At 38.5% G+C, this 14,191-nt stretch overlaps 1 protein-coding gene across 1 annotated transcript in view; it reads right to left on the bottom strand.

Annotated features, from left to right (window-relative positions):
- The window catches only part of LOC124254527 (girdin-like), a 97,862-nt gene extending 85,027 nt beyond the window's left edge, over positions 1-12,835 (bottom strand). The window contains 2 exon segments of the mRNA XM_046688342.1: positions 11,681-11,769; positions 12,156-12,835. Of these exon segments, the coding sequence (XP_046544298.1) occupies positions 11,681-11,769; positions 12,156-12,200 (134 nt within the window). The 5' untranslated portion in view covers positions 12,201-12,835.
- Positions 12,836-14,191: the final 1,356 nt, after the last annotated feature.

Below are 14,191 nucleotides of genomic sequence, written 5' to 3'. Positions count from 1 at the left end.
TTAAAGAGGTGTAATTGGAACTACAACATTTTTTTAAATTTGGCCTTATTGTGTTGTCAGTCTCAGGGATAGGCTATCTTCAAAAGCAGTACCTGTATCTACACTGAATTAATCTGTCAGTCCATCAGTATTAGTCACCTGAAACTCTAATCAAACCACAAAGCACCCATTAAACCCAGGAAGACCTAATCCCAACAATTACCATGAGAGTTAAACCCATTAAAGCCTCAAGCAGCATCAGCAGATGTCACTGCAATGGTCAGATTCACAGTAATGGCCCTTAACTGCTCTTGAAGACAACTTGAAGGCCGACATGTAAGTAATCCATGCATGTATGTAAATGGCCATTATCATCTGTTGAAAGAACTGACCAGTATCCCCTTGAACCTTGTTTAGTCTTCATCCAGACTTGATTGATGCCATCTGTACATCTCTGTTCCAACAGTTTGATCTGGAGACTTCATGGCTGAAATATCTCCCTAAATACCTGGAGGAGACATTACTTTGTTTTGTTTGTAAAACAGGCATAAACTATCAAAACTGGAACCAGATGGCAGGAGTTCAAGTCAGAGCTTCAGCAGACGCAGGGAGCACCTTGAGGTGATCCTGAACGCGTTGCCAGATGAGAGCAGAATGTGTGCGTGTGTGTAGTGACGATGAGTATTAGCCAGACTTTTGTATTGCAATGAATAACAATAATGATTCATAAACTGCAATACATACCATGGTATATTGCATGCATTCAATCACAAGTACTTTGTGAAGATTCTGAATAAATATAACCCACATTTATAGCAACCTCAAAGTCGTTTGCTATTTTGTTGGATGCTGTATTGACACATTATATGGTTGCCAATAGTTTCATCTTTATGAAGACAGTTCTACTGCTTTTTGATTATATAGACTTTACCAAGAAGCTGAAAATATGCATGCCTTTGATAAACATAATATACCATTAATTTCTATGCATCCGAAATGGTGGATTGCGAGTAATATTGCACACCTGTAAGTCTCTAATGGATGTGTATGCATGCATGCCCTGGAGGAACAGGTGGATGTGCAGCCAGATAAGCAGACGCTTCACTAAGGATAATACGATCTTGCAATGTCCCAGTCAAGCTGTAGAAGCCAACAAAACCTCAGAATTGGAATTCCTAAGACTGTCCAAAGCACCAAGGCTCAAAATCAAATTACTTCCTTAGCATATGTTCTTGCAGCTGTTCTAAATCACTAGGTCCACTTGCATTTGGAAACTTCAAAAGTCCCAAGTTAGTACAAAGTGGGGTCACTTCACTTCAGGGTCAAGTGAGGTGACCAGGTCTCCACAAACCCCTGGTGACCTGCACAACCATTGCTTTGTTCCTCCTCTTACCCAATGTTCTTGTAAGTGCATGCCCTTGACGAAAACTGGTTTCCAACTTGGAGCCACAGAAGCCATAATCCCATCACTGATATGGCTGTGTTTCAAAACGTGATTGCAGCAATGCCGTTGTTGAAATAATTTGATAAGGTACAAGAGTCATGAATATCTTTGACCGAAGGCAGCATCAATGAAGGGTTCACTTCTGGTCTCTTTCACAGGAATATCTTAGTGCTAGACTGATGTAACTCTCAACACCAACAAAGTGAGTGAGTGAGTTAAGTTTACGTCACATCAGCAATATTTCAGCCATAGTTGTGACAGACATGCCACTACAATCACAGGCCCAGTATATCACTGTCACTGTTAGGTTCTGAGTGTTTTTGTCACTACAATAACCACTTCATATTTGTCTTGCATATATATTTCCTGCTTATGCTCTTGTGGAGCTGACTGATGATGTACTAAGGTCTAGAGTCAATGACAACACTACAATACAACAATATCAGCAAGAGTCGGAAAAAGTGTTCATAATCTCCTGCCATTAATCTTAGCGAATCTGCTCAAGTGAGGTCACTTAATATTTCAATAGCGTCATATTGCCTTTCTGTCATTCAAACTTAATTTCACAGTGTGTATTTCACATATGATTTATGACAGAACTCGACAAAGAACCACCTCTGGCAAACTGCCAACAGCGAACTGTTTCCAATCCAGCAGACAGGGACCTGACTAGACTAAGGCTTAGTCTCTGAATATATATAATTTTGATAGTAACAAACAAGCCCATTTATATTGAAAAGGAGCCCTAGGGAGACCAGAGATTCAGAACCTCAGGAAATCTAGACTTGCTTTTTTAGGGCTTTAGCACTGCAGAGATGGCTTGGCAGTAGGGAAATTAATGTGGTTCAGGGACTGTGAGACAGACTAGGACCTGACCAGTGATCTGGTGAGTCTGTGTTCATGGACCCTGAATTCTTCACAACTCATGTCCACATAGAGTGAAGCAATAACTCTAATGAAAAGGTGGCTTGTGGACCAGGTAGAGCTATATTAAACACAGAGAAACTGTATGTGGAGACACAGAGGGGAACGTGAGTTGTATGATGAGCAAGGAATATGATGAATGGTATACTGTTGTATAGTTACTAGTCTGTCCCTTATTGCAATGCTACAGCCCTAAATGAAGCAAGTCTAGATTTCTAAAATGTCCCTTCTCACTTGGGCCCCTTTTCGATTTTAAAAAGAATTTTATTTTTTTCTGGCAAAATTATATATATTCCAGAGACTAAGTGTGAGTCTGTCTCACAGTCCCTGAACCGCATTATTTTCTCTTCCGCCTAACTCTTTCTGCAATGCTAAAGCCCTAAATGAAGCAAGTCTAAATCTCGACTCATTTTTTCACTGGGGCTTCTTTTCAATTCATAAGGAATTGTTGTTTTTCTTTCAAAATTCAGTCTATATAGTCACAACCTATGTGAGTAAATGGCATAGCATTATTCTCTCCTGGCAGCATCATGATTATCATGGAGCGGGGATAGCATCATGATAATAAGAGGGTTTGAATTCTGTTGGTTTCTTCGTTCATTCTTTAACTCCACACACAGCAATAATAAGGCTTTATATGGCGGTCTGTCAATAATTGAGTCTGGACAAGACTCTGCATCAATCTACATCAATGGGATGGCAAGAACATAACCTGGTCAGCGGGTCTGACCACTTGCTCTCCTCTGCTGCCTCTTATGCCAAACATGGGTTGCTCTCGTTCTCACCTGGACCTTTACAGGGGTCATACTCATGCCATCATAAAGAACAGGGGATACAAAGCATATTGGTGACTGATACTGATACGCATTCAAATAATTTAATGTTCTGAATACAGAACATTTGTGCCATTAATGAACCAGATTCCTTAACAAAGAGAGGAGAAAAACTACATTGTACTATTAGTGCTTTTTCACATCAAAATGAAAATGAATAATTAATACATTTAAACTATGAGTATGATGTTCCATGTTAAACACTTTTCAGCTGCTCGCAGCATACTTTCAGATCTAAATCTTACAGTAAAACCATTGCAATGAATGCATGTGAAGATGAGTGAGTGAGTGAATTGGGTTTTACTCTGCTTTTAGCAATATTCCAGCAATATCACGGCGGGGGACACCAGAAATGGGCTTCACACATTGTACCCATGTGGAGAATCGAACCTGGGCCTTCGGTGTGACGAGCAAAAGCTTTAACCACTAGGCTACCACATTGCCTGTGAAGGATGAAGCCATTGGTCAGCCATGCAATCAAGATGCTTCAAATTATGGCAATGCTGTGATCAGTAATATGTTACCTAGTGTGGACAAGTTACAGCTTGGGACATCACAGATAGCATAGACATATCTGAACACGCTTTAGGTAGAAATACTGGTATCTAAGATCCTATCATGCCCATGTGTAAATCAATCCTGCCACATCCCAAATCTATTAATCATGTTAATGACAGCAAACACAAATCAGAAAATCTACAAATAGCATGTCTCAAGATTACCAGCAGGGTCACAGTCTCATAGCTTCACCATTACAACTGATATTTAACCATGGTGTCATTGTCAACCTCAGGAACCAATCTACAGAATACTATGATTACAAGGAAATGCTAAAATTTGCAATGGTTTTGCCAGAACGAATTCTCTGATTGAGAGGAGATTCCAGCCAGTCTGGTCATGTTCCAGACGACCAGGTTTACAGATAAGCAGGTTGTAATCAGGCCTGAACTATCCCACACAGGAAACAGCAGGTGAATGATTCAACCAGGTGTAATTATGAATCGGATTCAGAATGATGAATGAATTTAAGTGATCGTAATTAGGAATGGGCTAAAGGTGTTGATTGAATTCGTGGAGAATAATGAGAAGGTATTAAATGACCTCAGCTGGACAAGCTGGGCTGCACACCTCATGCTGTGAGGCTAAGTAGGTTTACACATTAAATCTCATGTAATGCTATTATACTGACTCTAATGCTGGAACATGAACAATAAAAGAGATGACCAGATTCTTAATTGTATCGATACTTCTGACCAAAATATTGCAAACAATTATTCACTTGAACTGATACATGAACCAAACTCTGACACATTTCTATGGCGATGATGGTCTGGTCTGTCTCACAGTCCCTGAACCGCGTTATTTTCCCTTCTGCCCAGCCCTTCCCACAATGCTAAAGCCTTAAGTGAAGACCGCCTCCGTGGTGTAGTGGTTAGAGCACCGCCCGGAGAGCGGAAGGTCGCGGGTTCGATCCCCGACCGCATCATACCAAAAGACGTTAAAATATGGTACTTGTTGGTCCCTGCCTGGCACTTGGCAATAATGGGTACAACAAGGACTGGTCGGCTCGGAGTCAGTATACTGTGTCTGAGTGGGGTATTCATGCTTCACTGCGGCATGGTATCTCAGTGGGCTAGCACTATAAAACCAGCTTAAGTCTGGGCTTGTACAAGCAGACACAGATACACATACATATACACACGCATGCACGTCGTCATATGAGCGAAATATTCTCAAGCACGACGTTAAACCCCATATCACCTCTCCTCACCTTTACTGCACAGTCCCTGAACCGCAATATTTGTCCTTCTGCCTAGCCCTCCCTGCAATGCTAAAGCCCTAAGTGAAGCAAAGTCTACATTTCCTCAGGTTCTGAATCTCCCATCTCACTGGGACTCCTTTTCAATATAAATGAAATTGCTTGTTTCTATTAAAATCTGAGACTAAACACTAGTCTAATGAAGGTCTGGTTGATCCAGATAGACGGTGAATTGGGTGTGCATCTCCATCCTTGGTATATTGCTGTAGAATAAAGCAAATCTACATTTTTTTCCACATGTTCAATTGCTGAAGCTTACATCTCAATGTAGTCTGTCGTACAGACCCTGAAGCAAACATATCCAAGAAAGCCAACACAATTCTAGAAAATGTGGCAAGTCTAGATTTCCTCAGCTTCAGGAAAATGAAGAAAGTCTCAGGGCTCCTTTTCATTATTATTATTTTTTTTTACTATGAACTTTTTCAGTAAAATATGTTCATTTCAGAGACTAGTTGTTAGTCTAATCTCAATGGAGCTCCTTTTCAATTTAAATGTGGTTACCTGTTCCTTTAAAAATTGCATATTTTCAGAGACTAGGCCTTACTCTAGAGTCAATGTATTTGTGTTTTTGTTTTGTGAGGAGGGATATGTACACCTGCACTTTTCAAAATCTAAGATCTTGACGGCTTGACATTTATATTACCCTGCTTTCAGAATTGGCACCTATTATCCACCATGATGGAGATATAAAAATCAAACCTGAACGAGAAAACTCTTTGTTAGTCAGACTGATCTCCAAGCTTCAGTAAATGGCTTTTCTCTTGCTGGTGAATGACCCCCAATCACAATGGTGAGCAAACAAAAGGGGTGCTTGTCCTGGCCAAGAATTACTTTAACCAGAGCACATTATAATGCACTGGCATTTATACTTCCAATGGGAAATAAAATCAATACAAAGCAGGTGAGAGGTATAGGATAAACTGCCCCAAATAGACTGTGGTTGTGATTAAAGCAAGCTGGTGCATTGTGGGTAGAGATAGGGGAACTGGAACGATTAGGTATCACATGCTGCACACTTGCACATTCGCAAATGGAAGACTGGCAAAATTCTACATAACATCAGTCTCATGGAAGTATTGGAATATTTCATTGACTCTGGAAACAATTTGACTTTCATCCTTGAAAAAACTTCCCTGTTATATTAACTGAGTCCTCACCTATAATGCATGGTATTGATGTAGTACTGGACTGCCATGTTTCTTTGTCAAAGAATCACATGTACTGATGTAGAAAGCATGTAGCCCAATGGGGCATTGTTGATTTTTGTCTATAAACTCAAGACAATTTTAAAACTTTTAATTTAAAACTAAATGTCACATTCACACTGAACATGTTGAAATAGAAGAAACTACCTGCAACATCTGGAAGCAACACACTTATACCATCAGTTAAGATTGATAATTAAAACTGAAATCGATTCACTTAGCGAAGTTGTCTTCACCATAATTCAGACAAATATAACACTTTAGCTGCAATGACCAAGTTGACAAAAATAAGCATATGTTCTAAAAAAATGCACATTTTCTTGTTTTAATCCATTTTGAAGAATGATTAAATAGGATTTTATTCCATTTAAAGAAACAAAATGTTCAGCATCTCTGCTAAAACATTCTCAACAAGTTATTAGGGGGGCTTGTAGAGTGTTTATTTTGGTTCGTAATGATTTTGACCCCAAGGGCTTCGAGACCCCTCTGTCACTAGACATATTGTGTTGCAAGTTTCCTGCCAATGTAAAATAACACACTACATGTCTGACAACACTTCCCCTGAAGCTGTGAAAAGTGACACCCTGGCGGCAAGTTGCAACAACTGAGTAACTGTATTGATGCTGTTGTTAGCGCTGATGTTGGTGCTGTAGTTGTCAATGTCCACATCCTCATGAGGATCAATGACATGTAACGACCATAGCCCACTTGCCCCTCTTGGCTTTGTTGATGTTGGTGGACAGTTCTGTTGCTGATTGTGCAAGGTTAGGCAAACACATGACCTAAGGAGATCATGTCAGCTGAGACCCTGCTTTTGACCCCTTGACCAGGGTCCTGTTTTAAAAACCAAACTATTTTAGCTCTCTGACCATTGTACTATTGCAGTCATGTCAACTTGCTTAAAGTAAAGATAAAAATATAGAACAGGCGCAATTCAAGAACAAGGACAGTGTCATGTAGGTCTACTTCCAGCAGATTATTAAAATTACCCCAAAAGGCACAATTGTCTAATTCATTTTCCATTAAATTGGCTTCAAAGTAAATTATTTGTTGGCGTGCTGCATCTATCCCACAGTCATCAATATCATAAAAACTATAATGGTGGCCTGTATATCATTGAATCTGGACCAGAAAATCTGGTGATCTGTATTGTGGCGATCTTGTGATCGATATATCCACCCTGTTGGGATTATGACAAGCTATGAACCAAATCACTGCGTGACCAACAGATGACTTGGATCACCACTGAGGACCAGTATAGGTTCTTACTTCGACAAGTTCTAACTTTGAATACAATAGGGTGCAAGGACAGTGGATCAGCACTATGAGGTGGCTGATTCTCTTGACCTGATATAGACTTAAACTTAAAGAGCCGATCCATGTTATCAGGTATGACGCCATGCAGTCTGTTCCAAAACTTTGAATGTACCAGCTAGCCTGACCTGACCCAAATCTCTTAATATCCTTTTCAGTAGGCCTCAGTGTTAATGCCATCACAAAGTCAATGAATGACCAAAGGATTTTCATTAGTACACTCCTATAATAAGCATGGAACACTAGGGACCTATTCTTTCCTGAATCCCCATGGGGTTAGTGACCCAAATCTCTTAATATCTTTTTCAGTAAATCTCAGTGTTAATGCCATCACAAAAGTCAATGAAAGGACTAAAGGATTTTCATTAGCACACTCCTATAATAAGCATGGAAAACTGAGGACCTATTATTTCCTGGAATCCCCATTGGGTTAGTGTTGCCGTGCTGATGAGCAGACGCGTCTCTTACATCACCACTGACCAGTACATCAATGTCAGACGCCTCCAGCCTCATTAATTCAGCAACACAACACTGATTATCTTGCGTTTCACCTCAAGTTGAACAAAGCCATTATCTCTTAGTGATAATAACTCACATGCAATACTGCACTGACAGATTTTAATCACAGACCTGTAAATTAATGTAATTGCATGGTAAAACAATGCTCTGTTTGTCATGTCCTCTCCAGAAGACATTAAACAGAATCATTGTTCAAGGTGTTCTGTACAACACAGGCAACAGGGGTAAGGTCATACTGTTGGTTGCATTCGAGATTCTAAACTAAAGCCCTTGGAAGCTATCTTCAAGGATTAATAATTGTTATATTCTATGGTTCTATATACAAGTGATGAATATTATTGTTGCATAATTATACAGTTCCTTTTCATACCTTTCTGCACATACATGTAAAAACATTTCTTACAACAATTTTGTGTGATAACGATACACTGATGCTTATGATGTCATAGATACTTAGGTAAAAACAATACTTTAAATGCTGGTTTATGGAATCATGATATGCTGTCTATAGAACAGGAATGGATGTAGTTCCCTCTCGTAAGTAACATAGCCCATGTGTAAGTATGGTGAACACATAAATGAGCTGGTGACATTTAAGCCTTCAGTTTCAGCACATTTCAGGTTTAAAACATCATCAGACAAAAGTGGGTTTCATGCATATTGTTATTTATTATTTTATGATAACAATAAGTGTTTAGAAAGAGGTTTTAAACAGGTATTTATTGCTATCTTTTGTTGCACATCAGCATCACAATAGTCACAAGATCTCAGGTAATACACAGCTTTAAAAGCCATTCATAAACTTAATTAAAAATAGAAAAGGTAAAGCCAAATTATATTGATGTGCATTATATTTGACAAAATAAACTGTTACATGATATACCTTTCACCCTAGTTAATTAACACATTTATTGTTAAAAATTTCAATTCAATACTCAAATATGCTACAGTGAACCATTGACAGTGACAGTCAAGTTTCTTTCTGCGACACTTCTGTTTACAGGATATAATTTGAACATGCTCAGTATTGCTGGTATTTTACTGGCCAGTTGTCTAAATGCTGCCTCTAATAAATGAGGAAATAATACAATATCTTATCAGCTGACAGTTGTCACTGACTGTTTTGGAGATTATCATTACAATATAAGTAAACAGAATACTTTGTGTAAATAGTCCTACTCTGAGAGACTCAACAAAACTTCCACAACGAAAACCAAATAGCAAATATTGTTTGACTGATGTAATAATGCAACTGGAAGTTTGAACAAGATGTATATACTGTTTGATTACTTGGTGTGTTTTGTGTTTTCTTAGACATGTTAAAGTAAATCTTCAAAGAAGAAAAATATTCTGAATGATCTCAGCAAACACTTCAAGTTTAGCCAACTGAGACACACCCTTTTAAAATCATACTCCAGCCTTGAAGGTACATTTGTCCAGACAGACTCAACTCATGTTAAACACCCTTTACTTAACAGAATTGCTTATAAAAACAGACTTTATATTTACTTTACAGATCCATCGACCATAAAAATAAAATATAATCCAGATGACAAAGTTCTTCTTCTCCCACTGATTGTGGTGCTTGGACAATATAGATGACGATGAAATGATGCCGACCTCACAATTTGTCTGATGATTTTTACAAAAACCTAGACCAAGTGAAGTTGGTTAATTATTTTTATCACAAAATGATTCAAATAAAACTTTAAGGTGACTAAAACTCCTGAAAAACAGATGGTGGCTATTGATGAAAGGTAGGTGAATTCAATTTATTGACAGAATAAAACATTTTAATATGTGAAACATTGACATCATTGATCCAACTGACAAAAGCTTTCATTATTTAAATCTATAAAACAAAACAGGCTGTCCATTTTTACTAATTTTAGGTCCATTCTTGGCTCAATCAGTCTCCAGATGCAACATGACAGCACCAGCAAATATATAACCCTGCTGATATGATAACAACTTGTCTGATATGTAAAACCTCTGTTTATTTTGAAGGAATTCCCTTGTCCTCTCATCTGTGCAAATAATCTTACTGATCCCCCATATCTATAGTATTCCCCTCCACAGTTTCTTCCCATCACACTCTACCTGCCCAGATCAGCCTTTGAAGTTCTTACCTGTAATCAAGTAATTATCTAACCACAGGTGCAACTACAGGTACGCTGACACGTACCACGGGTGACATTGACCTTTGTGGAGCGTGAACATGCTGAGTGCAGTTTAGCCAGTTGGAGATTACAATACCCCTGGGAACAAACACCCCTTCCCCACCTACCTCCACCTCCGCACTTCCTCACCATTGTACATGGTCAGTGAAGCGTGACCAACATGCAGGCACTGATGACGGTTAATGATGCAAGGCTAGCTGAATTTAACTGACTGAGGTGCCTGTGGCTAAATACATGGACACAAAATGACCAGAATATCGAATTAAAATAATAGTTCCCACTTAACCGGCTTGACAACCAAATCACTTCAGTTTAACCCCCTAATCGATTGATAGATAAGCTATGCTGGCAATCGTTTTTCAAGGGTCAGTGGTTGGTAGGTCAGGGGAACCAGTTTTCTTATTTAGACAATAAGCTGTACCAAAGAATATCTGCAATAGGAAACTGATGCAGCTTACGGCAAAAAATCCTGAGTCTACTAGCCCATGGCTCGATATCATTTTCAGTAGAAGTTTAAGTTACTATGTGGACAATTATTTGCTCAGCTTCCTAGACCGAACAGACTTTTACCAGAGTCAGGCTTCAAACTACTGCCAAAAGACACAGACACTCAATGAACCAATTATAACAAATCAAATATATCTTTAAACTTTCCATGTCGTATTTAAAGAAAACATACATTAATTTTTTTACCTAAAAAAAGTGCAAAAAATGCAACTACTCTTTGTTTTTCTTGATAAGGGACATAATCGAACGATATCAAACAATATCCACACATTGATGGCTATCAAACAATATCCGGTTTATATTCCCTTATCAGGCTAATCTATTTACTAGAGACTGGATGACTATACTATAGTCTGTCTCAGTCCCTGAACCACATTATTTTCCCTACTGCCAAGCTCTCTCTGCAGTGCTAAAGCCCTAAATAAGTAAGTCTAGATTTCCTCAGGTTCTGAATCTCTGGTCTCCCTAGGGCTCCTTTTCACTTTAAATGGGCTTGTTTGTTACTATCAAAATTATATATATTCAGAAACTAAGCATTAGTCTAACTATACTAGTATAGTCCATGTTGAGTTATTGTGTGATATTTCAACATGAGTTAATACAAATCAGTAACATACCAGCATCAAGACATGAAAGGTCACAACAGGTATGAAGCGCAGTCGAGAAATATTCAGTCACATATATAGCACCTGCTAGCATGAGACTATTCACTTTACAATCAATTATTTATCCTATCTGAGGAATAACCGGTGTGATCAACTCAATACTCCACAAAGAAACTTGGCCATGCTGCTGGGGACATTCTGTTGCATTCTTTACTGGAGTGATTTTCATGTCCAGAATGGGAATATCATGGAATGGTCTTAAAACAAATTAACACAATTTTATGAGAATTTGACAATGGTAACGTGATATGGACACAATTTTACTCGGCATTGTTTCTAGATTCTACTCACATCTGTTGCATGACATCACACAGGAAAACTCCATCGTATAAATCCTTGTATTTCAGAGGTGGGCTGTCACTGCCTCGAAAAGTTTCCACCTGAATTGAAAATAACACAATTAATCTTAATTCAGTGTTGGCCTGTAGATATGAAGAATATTAAAATCATATCATATTTAGGTCTACTGCCAGTAAACTAAATGTTAAAATTACCTCAGAAGACATAATTGTCTAATTAATTTTCCGTTAAATTGGCTCTAGCGTAAATTATGTGTTGGCGTGCTGCATCTATCCCAAAACAAAAGGAATACACGAAAATAAATGTTGAAAATACTTCAACATTTTTGTCCTATTATTTTCTTGCTCGCAGTTCAATAACCTCGGTTATGAATTCATTATTATCGTGCTGCATAATGTCAGAAACAAAAATAAAAAATACATGTAATTTCAGTCGTAACACGACAGACTCCGCTGAAAACACTCACCCACACTACAAGAGGGTTCGTCATGTAGGCCCTGTCCTCTGCCATTTTCAAAATTTTCAAGCTTGGGTTTTCTCACAGGTAAATCCTCGTTGGTCGCTCTATCAGCCTCATACTCACGCTGATGCTGGCTTTGTAAACACTGGACTAGATATAGAACTAACCATAAGATCAAGACAAAATAGATAAAGAAATTCCTCCACTGAAACACACACAATCCACACGTGGGGATCCAGCTCCTAGATGTCATTCATTTGTTGTTGACAACTCTCGATCTTGCAATTTCTTCTGAGAAAAGGCGAGAGTAAGTAAGATCCGAATGTCCTAACCGCACCGAAAACACATACTCCTTCTGGTCTGATGAATAACATTCCATTTGACTCAGTGTTTACAATGGCTCAGAATCTCAGACAGGTAGAAGCATGCACAGGCCTTGAAATTCACAACACTGAGACGGCAATAAGCTTGCAGATTACGTCGGGGGATCATTCAGCTTATTGCGTGCCGGTTCACTTCGCTGAATTCAATGGAAAGGACAACTTTCTTTTACATTGTCAAGTCCTGTGTACGTGCGGTCTTGGAAAGATAGTGGACAGGAAATGACACATATATGCGACTTGCATACATTCGAGTCTCCGCGGTTTCTTCCTCACATTTTCTCTAAACTGTGTCACGCCATTGCATTCAGGTCCAGCCAATCACGTTAGTGCTATATGACCTTTGACATGACAGTGTATCACTCCGCAGGGAATATTTACCAGTTACTATGGTATTCTGTTAGTGGCGCGTAAACCGAGTGTTATGAATTTGCCTTCAGCTCTGCAGAAGGCGGGTTATTGCTTCGTAGGAGTTCAATGAAGGGTGAAATTCTTCGTTCATAAAATATCTTAGAACTGCAGCATTGTACTCGCTTTGAAGCGACCATGTTGACTAAACGGACACCTGTCGAAAATGCTGTGTAATCTAAGGGAGACAACTCGAGACATCTCTGTATCTGCAAAATATTTACGTATCGGGTTGTTATAAATAACGCTAATGTCTAAGGTAAATCATGCACTGAAATTAAAATTTCATAATTTCATACTCGAAGGTAAGAGAAAAATATATTTACTACAAATAAGTTGGCACTAAGTGATACTTGTCTAGCCGAAGGTATTTAAAAATTCCTCCAATATTTCTCACATCTCCTAAACTCATCAATGATAAAGACATTTAAAACATTTATGCACTACAATCATGATTAATACAAGAAGTATAACACAGGACCTGTGTACAGAAGGTAATAGTTGATGTAAAAATGCTATGCCAAAACAATGTTTGATTACCACGTGTCAGACATATTTGGCCTACTGTACACGTTTAAGATTGAATTTCAGCGATGTCTTAGAGAGAACTGTTCCCACTCAGTTCAGTGCATATATACATGATTCTATTTCTGAACCCATATTCGGAAATAAACAGATATGGTCGTGACCAGCAGATCCTGATAGAGTTGCGATAGATTCTGCACGTCTCAACTACCACAGATGCATTGATGGAGTCGTTACACTTCCAATTTATTTTGATTTTAAATCGAATTTTGAATTTAATCAGGTTCATATTCGATGAGATTATTCCATCACAAATGTCATACGTACCTTCATGACTGGTTGGATGGAAACAACACTTACATTATGATTTCAAAAGTTTCGATTTCTTACTGACTTGAAAATATAATTGACTTGAGTGAAAATATAATTGTTTATCCGATTTACATATCTGATAAGAGGATCACAGAATTTTCTGGTTCACAATCACTTGATTGTCTCTTCAAGACTCGATTGCTTACAAGGGCTGTCGTATTCTACGATTGCTGTAATTTGGTGTTAACCAGTAAAAGAATGCTTACCTTTCACGCAATTTGTGTGGTGTAGAACAGGACATACCCTTTTTGCGAAAAGTTGTTGCCGTGACTGACTTTCAGGGCTCCATTTGATACTTTTCACCTCACCTTTGCAATTTACGCGCAATAGATTCGGTTTCGACAGATAATCAAGATT

Source organism: Haliotis rubra, unplaced genomic scaffold (genome assembly GCF_003918875.1).
Source record: "Haliotis rubra isolate DU_JTF1 unplaced genomic scaffold, ASM391887v1 Scf574, whole genome shotgun sequence".
Classification (NCBI taxonomy): Eukaryota; Metazoa; Mollusca; class Gastropoda; order Lepetellida; family Haliotidae; genus Haliotis; species Haliotis rubra.
This window is presented reverse-complemented; position numbering and strand designations above follow the sequence as displayed.